Raw genomic sequence first — 20196 nt, forward strand, 5'->3', positions numbered from 1 at the left:
GCGTGCGGCTCTGCCCCCCCGGGACACCAGGGACGGCCACGTCCCTGCACGGCCACATCCCCGCACAGCTTTCATCTTGGAGCTTTCGTGTCCATGTCCATCGTCCACCATGCGTTTAAAAAATAAAACAATAAATAGCAAAAAAAAAAAAATATTTACACTTATAAAATAACCCTATTTTTCCCTTTTTTTTCCACAGGACCGTCTGGGAGCCAGGCTCAGCTGATGAGCATGGGGAGGAAGTGCGTGGAGAGGTGCTGCCGGCGCGTCTGGCCCCCTCGCTGTGGCCTGCCCTTGCTATTGAGCGAGAGGAACATGGGGCGGCCCCGGTGCCGCCAGCGCAGTGACGCGTAGGTGTTGTAGCCGTTCTCCTCGATGCGCTCCTTGAACTTGCAGTTGGGGCTGAACTCCTTCTGGCAGGGGAGGGAAGGGGGTGAGCAGGGGCTGCGCTCTGCAGCGCTGGGTCCTCGTCCCGCTCCGGCACGGGCTGGAGCCCCGAGAGCAGGGCAGGTGCAGGAGCCCGGGCTCCCCGCGGGGCAGAGGGGCTCTGGGGGCACCATCCCTGCGGGGAGCGTCCCGGGCACGGGGAACCAGGAGCCCACTCCCAGCAGGTGCCGGTCCCACCATTCCAGCTCTGCCCTGTGCCCCCGGCCCCGGTGGCAGCACCCGACCTACCGACCCGTAGAGCCGCCCCTGCTTGTTCATGGCCAGGTAGAAGCCGGTGTGCACTGCACGGATGGCCACAACGCCGACACGCACCGACCGGATCTCGACGATGCCTGCGGGACAGCGAAGCGCCGCAGTGAGGCGGGCGACCTCCCCCAGGGGCCCTTCCCCAGCGCCACAGCTGTGCCCACAGAGTGCCACCAGCGAGGGACAGCACCGCCGAGCCTCACTGGACGGACAGACAGAAACATGGACAGAGGGATGGATGGAGGGATGGATGGAGGGATGCCTTCCCCACAGAGGGACAGTGGGGAGCAAGGGCTGCAGCCTGAGTCAGGAGCAGGAGGGGGAAAGCCGTGACCTGGGGAGGGTTTGGTCTTTATTCCTGCCCTCCCTTGGCCCAGCTGCCCCCGGGAGCGGAGCTGGAGCGACACCGAGCCAAGGTTCTGCTTGCCTGAACAAGCGGTCAGCCTTTGACCCGCGCCCACCTCGTGTTTATTCTCCCCAAACTGGCAGCTGTGCCTCTGCCCAAAACGTGCTGCGGTGCCCCAGGGACCCGACCCCGCTCTCAGCCCGATTGTCCCACCGAGGCCAGCAGGGCCCTGGAGGGGGCGAAGGGTGTGGGGTAGCGGCGGGTGGGGGCCTGGGGGGGAGGCAGCGGGCGCAGCTGGGTGGTGCTGGAGGGGCGCACGAAGGCTCCATGCCGGGGCAGGGGGCTGCGGGCACCAGAGTGCGGCCAGGCCAGTGCTCCCCATGGGCACCAGTGCCGCTCGCCTGGCTGGCACCAGTGGGGATCGGGGCTGGGGGCCGCGGGACGGACGCTGCACGGAGGGGGTGAACCCAGGCACTGAGCCCGCAGCGGGGCCCGGCTCCAGCCCAGCCCGCAGATCCCCATCGGAGCCGCTAATGGGAAAGGCATGCGGTCAGACCAGGCGGGTTTTATGGTGGAAACACCCAGAGCACCCACGGAGACTCCAGGGATTCGGCTTCCAGGCCAGCGAGAGAGCAGCCGGCCCGGCCCCATCCCCATCCCTGCTCTGCCCGGGGAGCCCCACGGAGGCTGGACGGGGCTGGAGGATGCGCAGAGGCTTTGGCTGGCTCACGGCACGCACAGAGCAGCCTCTGGGCAGGGTCTTTTGGGGGTCCTCCCCCCCACCCCCAGTGTGCTGAGCACCGCTGGAGCCCCCACGGGACCAATCCTGCCATTGCTGGGAATGGACGGGGCTGGATGCGGCACCAGGACAGCGTGAGTGCTCCTGAGAGCTCAGCACTCTTGGGGGCACACCTGAGAGGGGGATTTTCAGCCCAGCCACCCCACACAGGGCTCCAGCGCCAGCCAGGACCCATGTGGGGCGGTTCATCGCGTCCCAGCCCAGCAGAGCCATTAACGAGCAGCAGCCGTGGGGACGGGCTGAGCAAACGCCTGCAAATCCATCTCAGTTTATCGCCGTCTGGAGCTGCTGCTATTTATAACAGAGACTTTTACTCCTCTAAAAATAGCCCCACGCCGCTCTTCCCAGCTGGGGACCGCTCTGCAGGTACCCGGGAGGGCGCCCGGCTCCGGGCGAGGGGCCGAGGGGTGCAGGGCACCCGGGGCCGAGCTCTGCAGGGCCGGCAGCACCCCGGGGACGCAGCGGCGGCTCCCGGACCCTCGGCCCCGATGGGGTCGGGGCCAGCCCTGCCCGGGAGCCTGGGGCAGGCGTGGGGTGCGAGGAGGGGGGGGCCCGGGGCCAGCGGCCGCTGGCAGGGCTGGTCTGGTGGCTGCCGGGAGGCTGAGGAGCAGCCTCGGCCCAGCCCAGGCGCGGGTTATCTGCGGTGCCGATAACCAGAGCGAGCCCGGTGCGACAGCCTGGAGCCTCTCCACCTGCCAGGCCCCATTGCCACACGGCCAAGGGAACGTGTCGGGGCACTGGGTGCTGGCAGCGCGCCCGCATGGGGCTCCCGGCGGCTTCGGGCACCACGGGAGGGTTCCCCCGGCCCCGCTGGGCTGGGCTGAGCCCCTCACACCACAGCGCGGGGTCCCTGGGTGGGCGACATCCCCCCGGCTGTGGGCAGGGGATGCTGCTCCCGTCCTCGCCATCCTGCCCCCCCCACACCCCGCTGCCCTGCCCGGGCATCTCCCCGCACGAGCCCCCCACGGCCGCCCCCGATGGCTGCGGGGTGGAGGGGACGCGGCGCCGGCCCTGACCCCAGGGGAAGGCCTGGCCCTGCCCCCTGCCCCCTCCCCACCTCCCGATGGCAGCAGCAGCCCGGGCCGTGCCGAGACCCCCCCCGGTCGCCCTCCTGGTGCCCACCAGGACGCGCTGCCCGACCCCACGAGGCCCCCGCAGGCCCCTCCATGGGGAGGCCACCGCAAGCCCCCAGCGCTCGGCCACCTCTATGCCAGGGGGGGCTGCCGGCCGTGCCCAGTGGGTCCCCACCTGGGGGCTGTCCCCGGGCACGACCCCACACTCGGGGCTCGCTCTTGGCCCAGTCTGGCAGTGCCGGGCCCCTTCGGGCTGACCCTCACCTCCCACTGCCCCGGCCGTGACGGACCCCGACCCCCCCGCAGGCAGCGGATGCTCCATGCACCCCTGCTCTGCTCCCCCCCAGCTGCCGGGTGCGGAGCCCAGGGGCACCCCTGAGCCCCCCGATCCTTCCTCCTCCTCCTCCTCGTCCTTTCTCCCTCCGACACCTTCACGGGCAGGGCCGGACCCCCCCAGCCCCTGCCGGAGCAGGAGAAGCCCAAACGCGGGGCTGGGGGCAGCGCTGCCAGCTCTGCCGAGGGGGACACGGACGCCCGGAGGGATGGGGACCCCTCCGAGCCCCCCCTGACACTGGGCCCCGGGGCAGAGCAGGAGGCTGGCAGCGCTCGGGGGGGTCGGGAGCTGCCCTACAGCCGCCCCCCCGGGGCACCGCGACCCGCGGCTGCCGCCCGGCTGCAGGAGCCACCCGGTCCCGCCGCCCCCCCGCGGCCGCAGCCCCCCCGCGGCCCCGCTCGCTGCCCTTTGCCCGGCCCCGGCAGCGCCCGCCCCTGGCACCGCGGGGGCGCCCGGCGGCTCCTGGCTCCGGCCCCGCCTTGGGTACCGGGGGGGGGCCGGGGCGCGGGACCCCCGGCGAGGAGCGGCCCCGGGCCCGCTTCGACGTGGCGGGGCCGGCAAACGGGGGCTGGAGCCACGCGGAGCCGGGGGGGCAGAGCCGGAGCCCCGCGTCCCTCGGCCGTCGGGGCTCGGCCCCGGGAGCCGGCGAGGAGGGGGCGGCCCCGGCCCCGGCCCCGGCCCCACTCCCTGCCCTCCGCACTCACTGCCCGGCCGCTCCCTGCAGCGCGTCCCCTCCACGCCGCCGCCGCCGTCGATGCGCAGGAAGAAGCGGGTGGCGGAGAAGAGCCGGCGGCAGCGCACGTCGCCCTCCAGGTGGCCGTAGCTGCGGGGGGGCCGCCGGCCGCCCCACGGGGGGCTGCCCGGCCCCGGCCCCGGTCCCGGTCCCGGCCCCGGCCCCGCCAGCACGGCGAGCGCCCCGGCGAGGCAGGCGGCGAGGGCGGCGGGGCCCCCGCGCCTCATGGCGGGGCGCGGCGCGGCGGGCGGCGGCTCCGGGCCATGGCGGCGGCGGCGACGGCGACCAGCGGCCCCGACGGGGCGGGCGGCCGAGCGCGGCGCGAGGCGGCGGGGAGGGGCGGGGCGGGGCCGCGGCCACCAATGGGCGGGGAGAGGAGGGGAGAGGGGCGGGGCGAGGGGCGGGGCCTCCCATTCATACATCCGCGCGGGGTGGGTGTGGGGGTGCCCCGACGGGCGCCCCGCTGCCCGCTCCCGCTGCCCCCCCCAACCCCGCAGCGGGGCCGGGGCTCCCCGAGGCCGCCCCCCGCCGTGTCCCGGTCCCCGCTCGGGGCTCCGCGGCCCCGTGGGGGCGGGAGGCGCCGCGCAGCTCCCCCCGCAGCGCCCCCGACGGGCTCCTCGGGGGGCTTGGAGCGGCCGTGGGCGCGGGGCTGCCCCGTGGACGAGCCCCGCGGGGCCGCCCCGCTTCGTGCTCGCGATCCCGGCCGCTCCCGGCCCCGCTCCCGGCCCTGGCCCCGCTCCGTGCCCCCGCTCCCGCCCCGTCGGGCTGCTCCTTCCCCCCCATGGCCGCCAGGGGGCGCGGGGCGCGGCCGCGCTGCCCGCTGGGAAATGTAGTTCCCGCGCCGCCGCCTCCTACAACTCCCGGCGGGCTGCGCGCAGCGCCTGCGCGGTGCGGCGGGGGGCGGGGGGGGAGCATGGCGGCCTAGCGCGGCTCCATGGCGCTGCTGCGGCTGCGGGCGGCGCTGCTGGGCCCGGGCCCGCTGCGGGGCGGCGGTGAGGGGCGGCGGCGGCACCGGGACCCGGGGGGGGCGGGGGTGTGGCGAGGGGCCGGCGCCGAGGGGTCTCCGGGGTGCTGGGGCCGGGGGGGGCTCTCGGGCCGCGCCCCCATGCACGGGGTGGGGGTGGGGGGGGCACCGGGGGCCTGACCCCTCCCCCCCCCTTGGGGCAGGTCCCGGCTGTGCGGCGGGGCCGGGGCTGGGGCTGGGGGGGGGTCCTGGGGACGGGGGGGTCCTGGGGGTGTCCCTGGGGGGGGGGGCTCTGGGGTCTTGGGGGGTCCCTGGAGTCCTGGAGGGGGCCCTGGGGTCCTGCCCCCCCCCTACCCCCCCGAGCCATGGGGCAGCCCCTTGCCCCAGCCCCTGCCCCCGTCCCTCTGAGGCCGCTGCCACCCCCTGAGCCTTGCTGGGGATGGCCCCGCTCCGCGCCCACCCCACTGCACGCAGCAGGGCCCCTCTCACCCCCCCCCGCACCGAGCAGGGCCCCTCTCACCTCCCCGCCTTCGTTCCCTCCTGCCGCAGGGATCCCGTGGAGCGTCCTCAGGACCTACTCCTCCGTCAGTGCCAAGGAGAAGGCGAGGAGAAATGCGGTGTGTGAGAGGACGGAGCTGCTGGAAGGTAAATGGGGGGGGGGGGCGGAGCTGCAGCGCTGCCCCTTGTTCAGTGGCCTGGGAGGTTTTATAGGAGCCTTCCCGTTCTGTGTAACCATAAGGAAAAGATTTGGGACTGGAAACGCTCGCGGCCTGCTGAAGGATGTGGGCTTCCCACAGACCTGCTGGCTTTCCTGAGCATGTTCTGCCCTGTCCCGGTACCTGGAGGTTCCCCCTGCCCACATCGAGTCCCTGTGACGTGCAGGGTGGTCCTAAGGGGTGGTGGCAGAGCCCCTCACAGGGCATCCGAGGGCCCTGCAGACTGGGGAGAACTCTCCCTGCAGAGAGTTCCAGCTTTGGGCGCTCTGCCCGGGTGAGCTGAGGGCGTGAGGTCCTTGGAGGGAGGCCCAGTGAAACGGCCCAGCAGCAGGTCGGGGTTAGGCGGGCGTGAGCTGCTGCCTTGCTCCACGTGGTGCCATTTTTTGGCTCCCCCTGACCCTGGGACAGGCCACGGCTTGGAGCTGGACCCCAGAGAGACCCCGGGCAGCGCGTTGCTGGGAGCTGCTGGGGGGCAGGGCTGGGGGGGCAGGGAGAGGAGAAGCCCTCGCGTGGTGCCTCTTCCCCGTACCCCCCTTTCTGAGCACCTTGCTGCGCCTTGTGCCGCTTCACCTCTGCCCCGGCTGTTTCCCCGCAGTGCTGAAAGCCCGAGTGAAGCAGCTCCAAGCCTCCCCCGGCCCCGAGGTGACGGTGAGCAAAGCGGAGCTGGCGCCGCTGGGGCTGGGCAAGCAGCAGGAGCCCCCGGCCCCCAGGCAGAACGCCCCAAGCCCAGCCCAGCCCAGCAGCTGGGTGGAGAAGCTGAAGAGGGAGATGTACGTGCGGCAGGCCAAGGTGGAGAGGAAGCTGTCCATCGCGGCCTCCAAGATGACTCTGGTGGGCCAGGCCAACGCCAAAGTAAAGGTGAAGGCGGTTCCCAGCACCAAAGTAAAGGTGAAGGCAGTTCCCAACGCCAAAGTAAATGTCAAGGCGGTTCCCAAGGCCAAAGCCAAACCCAAGGCCAAGAAGATGCCCAAGGAAACCAAAGCGGCTGCGTGGAGCCAGAGCCATGCCGGCCCCAGCAGCGCCTGCAGCAAGCCCGAGGTGGTGGAAGTGAAGCAGGACGTGAAAGCAGAGAAACCCCCGAACGTGCCTGAAAAAAGAGAAAGCAACCACCAGAAGATCATGCAGCAAACCATCCAGTCTAACCTGGAGTGCCTCCTGTGCTTGCAGCAGCCGGAGGAGGCTGAGAGGCTGCTCCTGCTGTATCACAGCTCCCCCATGAAGAGAAAGCTGCTGACCATCGGCGCGTACAACATCGTGATGCGCAGCTGGGCGAGAAAGGTGTGGGGCCGTGGGGTGCTGCCTGGGCTGGGCTCGGCCCCGTGGTGCTGGGCTGTCTGAGAGGCCGAGGGGAGGGCTGTGCTGGCTCAGGGGGAAGAGCTCCGTGCTCGTAGGAGCAGTAATTGCACTTGGATTTCTGTTTGTCACGCTGCGCTCAGTGATTTCAATTTGGGAGAACTGGGTTCTGTGAGGGGTGGAGCTGGGCTGAGGCCCCCGATCACTGCGAGGTGGCTCTGTGGGGGGGGAGAGCACGGGGCAGCACGGGCAGGGCTGGGCTGGACAGGGAGCAGGGGCGTGGAGCTGCGATGGCAGCATTCAGTGTCAGTTTTCCACGGCCTCCTTTCCTTCTCATCCCCAGGGCTGCCTGCACCGCCTCAACCGGGTCCTCTCCATGCTGGAGTCCGCCGGCCTCCGCCCCAACCTGGACTCGTACGCGGCGGCGCTGGAGTGCATGGGCCGGGGCCAGGCGTGCACCAAGATCATCTGGAGGTGAGGCACGGGGCACCGGGGTGGGCTGGCACCTCCCCAGCCGGGGCTTTGTCAGATCCCAGGGGCAGAGGAGATCTGGGAGCAGAGAGCTGTGCACGGGGGTACCCGCTGCCCTAGGGCGGTGCAAGTACAGCACCTGCAGGGTTTGTCAGCCCCCTGCGTGTGTTTGCACGCGGCTGTGTCTGAGGATGGGGGAAGCGGCTGCTTTTCCCTGGCCTCACAGAGGCAGTGGACACCAGCAGTCAGCCTCCCCACCCGTGTGGAGGAGAGAGCTGCCCGCTCAGCAGCAGTGAGGGCTGGGGGGGGATGGCTGAAACCTGAGGCTGGTGACCTTGTGGGGGACGGGCTGCGCTCTGCGGGCAGCTGGGAGCCTCAAAAGGGAATGTCCCCAATGGCTTCTCTTCTCTGTGATCAGTCTTCTCTTGACAAGCTTTGTTCCCTGCCTCATGGCGTGCTAATTTCTGTCAACACACAGCACAGTCCCCCAGGGAAGTTTAAACCTCTTACCTGCCCCTCCTCAGGTGTGTGCAGCAGCTGAAACAGGACGGCTTCCACGTGGATGAGCTCTTCCAAAAGTGCCTGTTTGAGGGAGATGAGAAGGAGACGGTGCTGAGGGCCATCAGGATCGTGCAGCCAGACTACCAGCTGCCCCCTGCCCCCAAGCCCCAGACCTGCAAATCTGCTCTGCTCAACAACTTCTACTCCAAAGTAAGCCGCCGGGTTGGGGTGGAGGTGTTGGAGGTGGCCACGCGGCGCTCACACGTCCCCAGGGTGCGTTCGGGTCCAGCTCAGGATTGTGGCATGGGAAGAACTTTGCAGCCTGCTCCCTGCTCAGCAGCCAGCGCAGTTCATCAGGCAGCAAATTGTTCCGAAGGAGTAAATGCCCTTCCAGCTGCCTCACAGAGGAACAGAGACACCGAGGGCTGGTGGGGGGCCTGTAGGACCTGCACGTGCCAGAAGGGTTTCCTGGCAGGGCAGCGCTTGGCTACAGGCAGGAGCAGCACAGTCCCTGGAGAGGCTTCTGAGCCCAGGCTCCCTGGAGCTTGCCAGCCAGAAACCCCAAACCTCTGGTCCCAGCCGCCCGCCTCTGGCAGCACAGGGGCACCTCTTGTCCTCCTCTGGCTCCTGGCGCTTACTGCCTCGCTCTCGTTGCAGGAGAAGGTGGTGTCCTACCCCAAGCTGGATTTCTCTGTGCAGGAGCTGCGGGAGCGCTTCCAGCAGCAGCTGGAGATGGAGCTGAACAGCACCATCACCATCCAGTCGGTGGAGTCGACCAAACCGCTGACCCCGCAGGCCCTCAGAGCGGTGAGCTCGGGGTGGCTGGGGCTGTGTGACGAGGGGTGGGGGCGGTGCAGTGCTCAGGGCTGGCATGGCCCCGCGGGGTCCTGTGAAGGGGGCAGCTCCCTGCTGGTGCCCCCTGACCGCAGCGGGGCTTCTCCCCTTCCTGGTGCAGCGCAAGCAGCTGGCCGCCCTGCGTGCCCAGTGGCGCGGGGCCATCCTCCAGGCCCTGCAGAAGGCGAAGCACAACATGTCCCAGAAAAGGACGATGTCGGGGTACAACAGCCTCTACCCCTACCTGTGCCTGCTGCCCGATGAGGAGTACGTGGACATCATGATGCAGGTAGGAGCCTGCCCTGACCCCGCAGAGACACGGGAACGGGGCCTCCTGGGGCTCCCACAGAGCTCTGATGTCCCAGTCAGGGCTGCAGAATCAGGGCACGAATCTCAAGGTTTGCCCAGGCTGTTAGACGTGGGCCCTGTCTGCTCCCTCTGCTGAGCAGCTGTAGCAGCCCCGCTCTGTCCCTGAGCATCCTTCCTCATGCTCAGCATCACGGGAATCAGCATTTTTCTGTGCTCCCCGCACAGGGACTTTAACTCCTGCTTTCTTTCTGCTCCATCTTTCTGCTCCTCCCTCCTGAAGTCCCTCTTTGCCTTCCCCTTTCTCAGATCCTCAACACGCTCTCTCCGCAAGGAGAATCCCTGTCTGTCCTAGCCAGGGAGCTGGGCTCCAAAGTCTACGACAGATACCTCACCCAGAGGAAGCTGCACAGCCGCCAGCTGGAGAAGGTGCAGGAGATCTACCAGGACTACATCCACCTGCTGGCGAAGGACAGCCAGGTGGGCGCTCTGCAGGCCCATGGGAGCAGAGCAGAGGTGGGGCTGGGCGCTTTGTGTGGGCGCCCCTCACACCCACAAGGTCGGGTCGTGGTGCTGCAGGGGCCATCAGAACCTCCAGGGCCCCGTTTTGTGGGCCCCAGCCCCACGATGAGGGGCAGGTCGCTTCTGGCAGGGCTGTGGCTGTTCCTGAAGGCGTGACCTGAGCACAGCTGGCCACTGGGGGCCGTGCGTCCCGCATGGAAGAGCTCTAGGCTGGAGCAGGGTGCGCTCTGCGGGGCAGGGCAGGAGAGGAGATGGGCACCAGGGCCACAGGTGTGGGCAGTGAGGGCACGGTGAGCGGGGTGCTGGCAGGGCCACGAGCCTGGGGCACTGCAGCAGAGGCAGATCTGCAGTTTGGGGGCCAGGGACGGGGGTGGGCATGGAGATGTGGCTGGGAAGGGTCTCACAGGCCAGGCCAGGGGCACTGCAGCAGAAGCAGGTTCTCCTTGTTGGCCCTTTCTCAGCCACAAAAGCAGTCCTTCCCCACGGAGCCCTGTCAGGCAGGAGCTCACAGAGTCCCTCTCAGAGCCACGTGCAGGGTCCAGAGGTCACGTCCAGCTGAACTGGAGCGTGGCTGCCCCCTCCAGCTGACTCGATTTTTCCTCTTCCCCCTCCCAGCCTGGGGAGTACTTGCCACGGGAATACTGGGAGAAGCTGGTGGCAGAGGCTGGCTACGGGCCTTCCCTGAGGCTCAAGGACTGCAGCTGGCCGTACGTGCTCCTGATGCGCCTGGGCGTGTACCTGCTGGAGATCCTGGTGCACTCCGTCAAGGTGCCCAGGAACACCCTCAAACCCCGCTTGGAGTCCAGGCTTATCCCCGTCCTCTACCACATCTACTCCTTCCGCAGCAGCTGGCAGGTGAGCCTCGCCCCCGGGGGGTCACCTCTGCGGGGGCTCTTGCAGGGCCCTTTTCCCTCCCCGATGTCTTTCTCTGAGGCTCCAAGGAGCATCTGGGTCCGTCACTTGCCGACTGACCACGCTCTGCCAGGTTTCCCCCTGCTGCTGTCCCTCACCTCTCGGATTCTCTCCCCCAGGTCGGGCTGATAAAGCCCCACCCCATCTTCTCCCAGCTCATGTCAGACGCCGCAGAGACCACGCTGACCTTCAGCTCCTCCGTCATGCCCATGCTGTGCCCCCCGATCCCCTGGTCTTCCCCCCACTTCGGCGCCTTCGTGCTGAGCGACACCAAGCTGATGCGCTACGTGGACGGGGCCTTCCAGCACCAGCAGCTCCTGGACCAGTGCCCCCAGGTGAACCTCCACCCCGTGCTGGACGCCTTGAACCAGCTGGGCAACTGCGCGTGGAAGATCAACCAGCCGGTGCTGGATATAATCATCTCCATCTTCAACGACAAAGGCAACGAGAAGCTGGACATCCCGCCGCCCCTCTCCGAGGCCCCCAAGCCCCCGGCCAGCCCCGGCAATTCCTCTGCCTGGCACAAGTCCCAGAAGCACGAGCTGCTGCTGTGCAAGAAGAAGGCGGCCGAGATGCACAGCCTGCGCATGGACGCGCTCTACAAGCTCTCCATCGCCAACCACGTGAGGGACAAGGTCTTCTGGTTTCCTCACAACATGGACTTCCGCGGCAGGACCTACCCTTGCCCGCCGTACTTCAACCACCTGGGCAACGACGTCACCCGCGCCATCCTGCTCTTTGCGGAGGGCAGGCCCCTGGGCCCGAAGGGCCTCGACTGGCTGAAGATCCACCTCATTAACCTCACGGGGCTGAAGAAGAAGAACAGCTTGCAGGAGCGGCTGGATTACGCCAACGAAATCATGGAGGAGATCCTGGACTCCGCCGACCGCCCGCTGACGGTGCGTGGGGAGCGGCCGGGGGGGCCCTGCCTGCCCTCGCGGCGCAGGGCTGGGACCCGGAGCCAGAGGGGAGCAGCTCGGGCTGCAGCCAGCCCCGGGCGGGATGGGGGTCGCCCGGTGAAACGGTGAATGGAAGAGCAGGAAAGCTCGTGCTGGTTTGAGCCCAAACGGGAGTTGTTCCAAACGTGCTAAGAGAAAAAGGCATCGGTGTCCTCTGATCTCAGAGGAGACTTTAATCGCCCCTCTTGTGTAGCATAGCTTCTGGGAAGTAAAGTAAAAAGGAAATCAGATCAATTTTGAACCGGCAACGTTTTGAAAGATAATTCTTTAAGGGGAAAAAGCAGAACAAAGCATTGCAGGCTTCCTAAGTACCACCTTTCTGTCTGTAAACACCTGGAATATTGTGGAAATAACGCTTCCCCACGGAGGCATGGTGAGGAGGTGCCTTGCCTGGTATTTCCTGAGAGCCCAGAGGCTCACCTCCTGCCTTTGCTGTGGGGTGCCACAAGAGCACTGCCTCCTAGCAGCGCGTTTTCCTCTTCCCAGGGCAGGAAGTGGTGGATGAACACCGACGAACCCTGGCAAGTCTTGGCGTGCTGTATGGAAATCGCCCAAGCCTCGAGGTCCCCAGACCCAGCGGCCTTCGTCTCCCATTTCCCGGTTCACCAGGTGGGTGCCGGGGGTTTGGGGGCCGGGCGGGGAGCTGGGGCAGAGCCCGGGCACCCGGGTGCAGCACGGCCAGGCCCTCCGAGGTGGGAGCGCAGCCCACAGGCATCTCGATCAGCTCCAGCAACGCGCTGCCGCCCGCAGCCGTGAGGGAAGCGGTTGAGGGAGGTGCTGCCCCACCTGCCCCTAGGTAACGGAGCCCGGCCAGGGCTGGATCCCTGCCCGCGGGGCTGCTCCTGCCCTCCAGCTGCAGGGTGTGGACCAGGAGCTGCCCTGCCCCGGGCTGGCAGGGCCGTGGGTGGTGCAGGCAGCTCCCGCCTGCTCCGAAGGGCTCGAGGCTGCTCTCAGCCAGGGCTCGTGGAGGCGTGGACCTCTGAGGACAGAAATCAGCCGTCCCCTGCGTTCCCTGCTGTGTCTCTGGCCCCAGGTGCCTGTCCCCACCCAGCCCCAGATGTGCTCTAGGCGGGGCTTGCCCAGTTGCTCGGGTTCTGCTGGTGTCTGGCAGTGTCCGTCCCTCTGTCTGTCCGTCCCTCTCTGCTTGGGAGGAGCCAGGCATTGCCCCCCACACCCAGCTTCAGCCCTTCCTCCTGCTCCGTCCCAGCAGATCTTCAGCCCTTCTGCCCACCAGCTCTTTACCTGCACTGATAAATTCCCGTGCTGTATGGAGACAGGGATTAATTCTTCTCCTGGTGAGAGGGGTTTGCTCATTTGTCTCACCAGAAGATCGGATGGCCCTAATGAAGCGTGGGGGGAGGACAGGGGGGTATTCTGCTCCTAGCTGTGGTCCGGAATATGCATGAGACTGTCCAAAGTGAGGGGCTCTGATGATTCTGTTATGACAACAAAAGATCAAGAGAGCAGCTGGGGGTGTGCGGAGGGTGCAGGGGATAAAATTCAAGCAAGGACCCTTCCTGGAGGGCACCGGAGTCTGCTTCCACCTGAGTCATCAGCGCTGGGTTAACAGCGGCGGCTCCTCTGCAGCAGCGGGGCTGCCGAAGCCGTGTCAGCTCTGTCCTCCAGCGTGCTGCACTGCAGGGCCTGGGGAGGGAGGCGGTGGAGGAGGAGGAGAGCTGCCCCTGCCGCAGGCTGCCAAGGAGCAGGGGGAGCAGGGACAACCCGGGGCAGGGGCACAGCTCCTGTGAGCAGCTTCACCTGGCACTGCCTGGGGGCAGCGGCGCCTTCCAGCACTGCCCTTCGGGTGCCGCCTGCCCCGTCCTGGCTGGTCCTGGTCCCAGGAGGGCCGTGACAAATCAGTCTGTGTCGGGCTGCGGGAGGGGCTGGTGGAGCTGGGCTTCTGCTCCTGGAGGAGGGGTGGAGAGGCCGCGGGGCTGCAGCTGCTCAGGCAGCCGTGGGCTTGTGCAGGGGTCGTGGTTGTTGCTGCCTCTGCCCGTCTCCGGTCCTGCTCCTGGGTTTTCTGAGATCTGTTGTGACTGCCGGGTTGTGGGGCCGCTTTTAGCATCCCAGACACATTTGCTGTTTTCCAAATTTTCTGTTTTTTAATGTTTCCATGGAGCTGTCTCTCTGAGAAGTTGGGGGGGGGGGTGCAGTGTGAGGCGAAGTTTCCCTTTTTCTTTTTTTAAACCCGATAGGCAGCAGGAGTTAGCGATGAGATCCAGACAGGAGAGCTGGCAGAAGGGGGATGGAAACCGGCACGGCCCTGGCCACTGCTGGGAGATCAGCTGCAAACCGAGGGGAGGAAGCAGCAGCCACCCTCCGGAGCCAGGGGTGTCGGTGGCGCTGAGCGGCAGCGGGCGAGCAGGACGCCGTCCCCGTGCTAACGACTCCTTTCCCTCCTCTCTTCCCACACAGGACGGCTCTTGCAATGGCCTGCAGCACTACGCAGCCCTGGGCCGGGACCTCATCGGTGCCATCTCTGTCAACCTGATGCCCTGCAGCGTCCCCCAGGACGTGTACAGCGCGGTGGCCCAGCAGGTGAGGCGTGGAGGGGGCGCAGGGAGGTGTCCTGGACCCGCTCTGCCCCTCGTTGCACGGGGTCACCGCAGCTCCAGCAGAAAGGCTGGGATGGGACCAGCGTGTGGAGGGCTGGGGGATCGTGGGCTGTGCAGAGGCAGGATGGCCCCAAACGGGGTCACTGCAGCGGGGTCGGGCTGGAGAGCTGTCCCCATCCACGTGGCTGTGAGAAATCCCTGGGGTTTCTGCTCCCCTTCGCTTCTGAATGAAATCTGGGAGGAGCAGAGAGGTGGAAGAGAGCAGGGAGTGTTCCTCGTCTCCTGCTAACAGCTGGCTGGCCTGCAGGCTATGGGATTTTCTTCGTTTGAGATAGGTGGGAGGGAGGGGGAAGGGATTCAGCCCTTGGCCCTGCTGCCAAGACGTCAGCTTTCCTGGCAAGACGAAACGAGCCCGCTGGGGAGTGTGCGAGCCCTGCCAGGCGTCCAGTGGGCACTGAGCCCCTGGCTCTCCCTTCTAGAAACCAGCACGTTTCAGGGGCAGCAGCACACCTGCACCCAGGAGGGGCCTGCCCGGGGTGCACGGCTTGCTCAGAGGTCCCAGCAGGGCGGCAGGGGCAGCACAGCCCGAGTGCAGGGCTGTGTCCTTGCAATGCGCGGGGCAGTGGCTCTGCTGAGGAAGCAGGGGAAGGCTCCGCTCCCCGCGGGCCCTGCAGCACCCGGCTGCCTCCTGATTCTGGCAGCAGACGAGCTCTGTTAGCCAGGGCAGGTGTATGCTGATAGCTCAGGCCAGGCAGTGTGGGGCTGGTGGGGGGCTCACGGGGTCCCCCAGGCTCCCCCAGCCACGGAGGGGTCCTGGGCGAGCACAGCTGGGGGGTGGTGCTGAGCCGCAGGGCGCTCTGCTCCCCAGGTGGAGGAGTTTCGGAAGAAGGACGCTGCAGAGGGGCTGAAGATCGCCCAGGTGCTGGAGGGCTTCATCAGCCGCAAGGTGGTGAAGCAGACGGTGATGACGGTGGTGTACGGCGTCACGCGCTACGGCGGGCGGCTGCAGATAGAGAAGCGCCTCAAGGAGATCGACGAGTTCCCCGAGGTAGCCTGCCCCCCCCGGCCTCCCTGCAGCACCTTCCTCGGCTCAGCCCCTGCCCGTCCTGCGGGAGTTCCTCCTGCCCTGCTCTCTCCTTGCCCTCCCGAATCTCAGCTGGGTGTGTGGGGCTGAGCCCCCGGCCCTGCAGGGGGGCTCTGGGGGAGAGCTGGCTGCCAGCGCTTGTGGGTGCCAAGGGCTGTGTGGCTTTGGGACTTCTGCTGCCCCTTTGCCTGCCCCTCATTCTGCCCCTGGTCTGTGCAGGAGTACTTGTGGGAAGCATCTCACTACCTCGTGAGGCAGGTGTTTAATGGCATCAAGGAGATGTTCTCAGCGACTCGAGACATCCAGGTAAGGGGGGCGAGGAGCTCTGTGGGGAGAGCTGCTTCTGCTGGGCCCTGGATCCTCCTGTCCCAGCCCAAGGGTGCGGGGCTGTGCCCGGGGCAGGGCCAGGCTCCCCAGTACGTGCCGGGCTGTCCCAGTCTGCAGCAGGAGGCCAGGCTTGCCGGTGCTGGGAGGGAGCAGGGTCGGCCGCTGCCTGCACTAACTCCAGCCTCTTTCTTCCCCTTTTCCCCCCCAAGCACTGGCTGACGGAGAGCGCCAAGCTCATCGCCCAGTCGGGACAGACGGTGGAGTGGGTCACGCCCATGGGGCTCCCCATCGTGCAGCCCTACTATCGGGTCAGGTCCACTGTGGTGAGTGTCTGGTGGCAGAGCTGCGTCCCCTCGCCCGTCCCTCTGCCGCGGGGGGGAGCGGGGAAGGTGCAGCAGGGCTGGGGCAGCGAGCTGAAGGCTGGCAGTGCCTGCGGGTGAGGCTGCAGAGCCCGCAGGGTGCCTGTGTGCAGGCGCCTCCTCCAGCCTCACTGCGGGCACTGGAGCGTGGGGTGGGCTGCGAGGGAGCTGCCGCTCCCGTCCCACTCCGGCAGCTGGGGCTCAGGCCCCTTCCCCGCTCTGCAGAGCTGCGGAGCCGTCCTCGGGGCTGGCGTGATTCAGCCTCGCTGCTCTCGCCTCCCACGCGCCTGCACTGACTCACGGCTGCCCGGCCTCTCCCGTCCCGTCCTCACAGCCGCCCTCCGGTGGCCTCAGCTCGGCTGCGTGGGGGGCTGCAGGCGGGTGCCTCCCACCTGCAGGAGCTCTTCTCAGCCCCCGCAGGGTGAATCAGCATCTCCATCGCCCTTGGAAGGGGTGAAGGGTGCTCGCCAGCATCCTCGGAGGGGCGGCAGGCGAGGTGCCACTGGGGAGCGACGGCTGCCAGGGTGCCCGGGGGGCCCTGCAGACGTCCCCGTCCGGCAGGGCCGTTCCCTGCAGCGCCTGGAGCACCTCGCTGCTCTGCTCCCCTCTGCAGAGGCGGGCGGCAGTGCTCAGTGCCTCGTGCTGTCTGGGCAGCCTGGTGTGACAGCCGATCCCCTTTCTTCCTGCAGCTGAATTCCAACATGCAGAACCTGAGCGTGAAGAGCTCCGCCAACACCAACCAGTAAGTGTGAGCCTGCGCTCTTCACCGAGTCCCCGATGCCCAATTCTGTGCTTTGGGGACAAAACCTTCCCTGCCAGCGTGCCGAGGCTGCTGGTACTCCCCTGAGCCGCGGAGAGCCGGCTGGAGGAGCTGGGGCCCTTCAGGGCTGCCCCCGTCCACCCCAGATCTTGGCTGGCTCTGCCCTGGCTCCCTCACCCTGGGCCCTGGACGTGCCCCAGCTCCTCCCGTGTCCCGCTCTGTGCTGCAGGAAGCCTGACACGGTGAAGCAGAAGAACGCCTTCCCGCCCAACTTCATCCACTCCCTGGACTCGACGCACATGATGCTCACGGCTCTGCACTGCTTCAGGTAGGCGCTGGGGTGGAGCAGGGCTGGGAGGAGGCAGCAGGGCAGGGCCGGGGAGCTCCCGGGGGCCACCTCTCTTGGAGGGCTTCAGGCCCTGCGTGGGGAGTGCCCTCTGCTCGTGCCAGCCCCAGGGTTTCTGTGGGGCAGGGAACAGCGCAGAGCTGGGGCTCTCAGCGCTGCCTCACAGCACCTTCTGCTGCCTCCCAGGCAGGGGCTGACCTTCGTCTCAGTCCACGACTGCTACTGGACTCACGCGCTCACTGTGGACGTCATGAACCAGGTAAAAGTGTCCCGAGGCCCCCATGAGCAGGGATCTTGCTGATCTGTCCTCTGGGCACTTGCCAGCCCTTGCCTCCCCTGGGCTTCGCTCCATAGGCGCATTGGCTTACCCAGGCAGGGTGAGCCTGGCTGCTTGCTGGTGGCTGCAGCTGACTCCTTGGTGCCGCAGGCCCCCTCCTGCCACCCTTCAGGGAGGGTGGAGAGCAGCACAGAGCAGAGTCAGCGCCTCTGTCCTGCCCTGGGCTCTTCTGAACTGCTGCAGGGCTGCTGTGCGATGGATCAATAAACGGGGCTTGGCCTCTGCTTCCCACCTCCCCACACTGATTCCCTTCACCCTTGTCCAGCAGCCTCCTCCCCTTTCCCACTCCTGCCTGCTGCTTTCCCTCCTCTCACCCCTGACCTGTGTTGGCTGAGGAGCACTGAGGGGAAGGAGGGGAAAACACCTCTTAACCTGCGCCTCACCATTGCTCCCTGGACCAGATCTGTCGGCAGCAATTCGTGGCTCTGCACAGCCAGAAGATCCTGCAGGATCTGTCCAAGTTCATGCTGAATAAGTACTGCAGGTACTGTTTGGCCACGGGTGGCCCCCAGTCCGCTCCCTCCTCCCAGTTCCCTGTCCCATGGCTGCTCCCAGGCTGTGCCATCTCCCCGGGGGCTGATCCCACGGGAGGTTCTGCTTCCTTCCCAACTGACACCCAAGTCGTCTTAGACTTTGTTGTGAAACTCGAGGTGTCTGCATCCTTCTGCTGCATTACTGAAGTGGGATTCAGTGCTTGAATCCCTCTGTGGGCCTGGGGTGGGCCTTGGTTTGCCCATGAATGAGGCAGGAAGATGAGCTGGGGTCACCCAGCGTGCAGCCCTCGGTTATTGCCGTGGAGTCGGGTGAAAGGAGAGAGATGTCCCCAGGTCTGGGGAGCACCTGCAGCTGTCTCAGTCCCCGCCTGAGGCTGCTGTGGCAGGCGCTGGGCTCCTGCTGCCACAAGGCGCAGTGTTTCGGACGAGCTGAAGCCATGTTCAGGTCCCATACTGGTGGGTGGAAGAGGGCGCCTGTTCTCCCAGAGCTGCCTGTGACTCGCTTTCCTTCTGGTTTGTCCAGCCCCAGCAAAGACAGCAGAGCCCCTTGGCAGAAGAAGCTGATGGAGCAGCTGTCGAATGTCCCCGAGACAGGTAGGAGCACAGGATGGGAGCTGCAAAGCTCAGAAACTGTTTGAAAACAAGGGGAAAGAGCTGGGGAAGGGCCCTGGAACTGACTGAACGTTTTATGGCATCTGACGTTGGACGTGCTGAGGCTCCAGGCTTGCCAAAGGGGTCCCTAAAGATCCATTTTTCCTGCCCGTCCTGGACTGCAGAGCCCGCAGACAGCATCTCTTGTCATTCCCCCAGTGGCCCCTGCCTTGCCCAGAGCTTTTCCTTTGGGATTTGCCCCGGCTTGACCCAGCTCCTGCTGTCCCCTGTCCTGCTGCTCTTCTCCCATCTGTTCCCAGCCACAAAGCATTTGCCTGGAGATGGGAGCAAGGATCTGAGCGCAGTAATTGCCAGGATCTAGATGATATCCACGCAATGGGATTAAGGCAATTAGTTTAACTCCTCCTAATCTCTCAGCCGTGCTTCTGCCAGGCCATCTGGCTAAACTTTGCCCTGCCGTTGTGGAACAGCAGAGCCCAGCGCAGTGCTGCTGAGCAGCCGCCGTGCAGTCGGTTTGCACCGAGGGGCCACGTGTGCCCCTCTGCCTTCTCTTCCTTGCCCCCAGCTGCCCGTTCCTCCGCTGTCCCAGACATGCAGGGGGCCGTCAGTTCCATATGGACCTCTGTGAGCCCACCAAGGGGGCTGAGCTGAAGCCGTGTTCTGCAGCAAGCTCGGGACAGCTCTCTCCCAGGTGCCTCGTCACCATGCCCTGACCATGCTCTCCTCTCACCTCTGGTCTCCCTTGCTTTCCCGCAGGGGAATTCAACCTGTCGAAGGTGATGGATTCCACTTATTTCTTCAGCTGAGCCCCAGCAGCCAGCGGCCCTGCACCACCTCTGGACTTTGGCTGCCTCGGAGCCTGGGGTAGGCGCTGGCTGGGCTCTTCTGTGCTGTGGCTCGTGGGGAAAGGGAGCGGCCCCCAGCCCACCAAGACACCCGCACCACACGGAGATAGTGGGGCAAACTGGGGCTCCTGGAGGAGCGCAGGGGGCTGGTGGGGATGGGGTGGCTGCGCTATTTGCTGTTACTGCCTGGCGAGGGGAGAGGAGCTGGAGAGGGCAGCGTGATCTCGTGTGGGGTCACGGGATTCAACGGGGTTGGTGTGTCCCCACTGCTGCTGCCAGCTCCAGAGCTGGTCTGCCCATCGCTTGTGCTGAAGGTGCTGTCCTCACTGTCCTTCTCTTCAGCTGGAGGGCTGGCCCCTGCCCGCAGGGGCAGGAGGGTGACATGGCCCTGGCAGGAGCCTCCCCCGGTGGGGTGAGTGCTGCTCTCTGTGACCAGGTCCAGCCACCAGGTCCAGCTCCTGCTGTAGCACAGCCCCTGCAGCTCCCCCCTCTCTTCTCCAGGGCTGTGTTTAAGTTCTGCTCATTGGGTCTCAGGTAGGGGAAGAAAACCACTAAGAGGGGTGGAAGTGTACGATACTGTAAATAAAATGTTTTTTGAAACATGGGGTGGAAAGTTTGTCCTTCTCCTCGTCTTTGCTTGGAGTCTGAGGGCCGCCTGGGCTCCCCTCCTGGTCCTCCTGCTGTCACCGTGCTGCCTGGTGGGGGTTCGGTTCTGGGGGCTGTGGCATCCTGGTACCTGCTTTGCAGCAGAAGGGGATGCAAAACTGTCCTGCAGCCCTTGCTGTCGGAGCTGGCAGATTGGTGAAGCTGGAGCGGGGCCGGCCTCCACCCAGGGCTGCTTGTGGCTGCTCCCTGCAGTTCTGGCCAGGAGCCTCCTCTGGCCTTCCCCCCCTCCACCCTTCTCCCCTGGGGCTGTGTCTTTGTGGCCCAGCTCCTGCAGCCCGGCTGGAGGTGAGGAGTGCTGGGAGGAGGCTTTTTGGCCGCGGCCCTCTGCTCTTTAAAGGACAAACCTGCCTCCTGC

At 66.6% G+C, this 20196-nt stretch overlaps 2 protein-coding genes across 7 annotated transcripts; one reads left to right on the forward strand and one right to left on the reverse strand.

Annotated features, from left to right (window-relative positions):
* Positions 1-88: 88 nt before the first annotated feature.
* FGF22 (fibroblast growth factor 22) lies at positions 89-4290 on the reverse strand. Of its 2 annotated transcripts, none has more exons than XM_082780311.1 (3): positions 3950-4290; positions 676-779; positions 89-410 (listed from the first exon to the last, which is right to left on the reverse strand). In XM_082780311.1, exons 1-3 carry the CDS (start codon positions 4203-4205, stop codon positions 219-221), a joined length of 552 nt encoding a protein of 183 aa, XP_082636437.1. In that variant the 5' UTR covers positions 4206-4290; the 3' UTR covers positions 89-218. The 2 variants fall into 2 exon arrangements, with proteins under 2 accessions (XP_082636437.1, XP_082636436.1); XM_082780310.1 differs by having other exon boundaries at positions 89-413.
* Positions 4291-4882: 592 nt separating this feature from the next.
* Positions 4883-19765, forward strand: POLRMT (RNA polymerase mitochondrial). 5 transcript variants are annotated; one of them, XM_082780117.1, is made up of 21 exons: positions 4883-4970; positions 5492-5587; positions 6254-6936; positions 7295-7425; positions 7947-8133; positions 8581-8730; positions 8879-9046; positions 9373-9579; positions 10201-10440; positions 10617-11396; positions 11943-12065; positions 13872-13994; positions 14880-15059; positions 15315-15401; positions 15632-15745; positions 16471-16523; positions 16771-16869; positions 17041-17146; positions 17626-17708; positions 18242-18312; positions 19087-19765. In XM_082780117.1, the coding sequence occupies exons 1-21, from the start codon at positions 4913-4915 to the stop codon at positions 19134-19136; spliced, it is 3789 nt and encodes a 1262-aa protein (XP_082636243.1). In that variant the 5' UTR covers positions 4883-4912; the 3' UTR covers positions 19137-19765. The 5 variants fall into 5 exon arrangements, with proteins under 5 accessions (XP_082636243.1, XP_082636246.1, XP_082636244.1 ...); XM_082780120.1 differs by having other exon boundaries at positions 8623-8730; XM_082780118.1 differs by having other exon boundaries at positions 17074-17146; positions 19087-19764.
* Positions 19766-20196: the final 431 nt, after the last annotated feature.

This window comes from Aythya marila (assembly GCF_965140915.1).
Source record: "Aythya marila genome assembly, chromosome: 27".
Taxonomy (NCBI): domain Eukaryota; kingdom Metazoa; phylum Chordata; class Aves; order Anseriformes; family Anatidae; genus Aythya; species Aythya marila.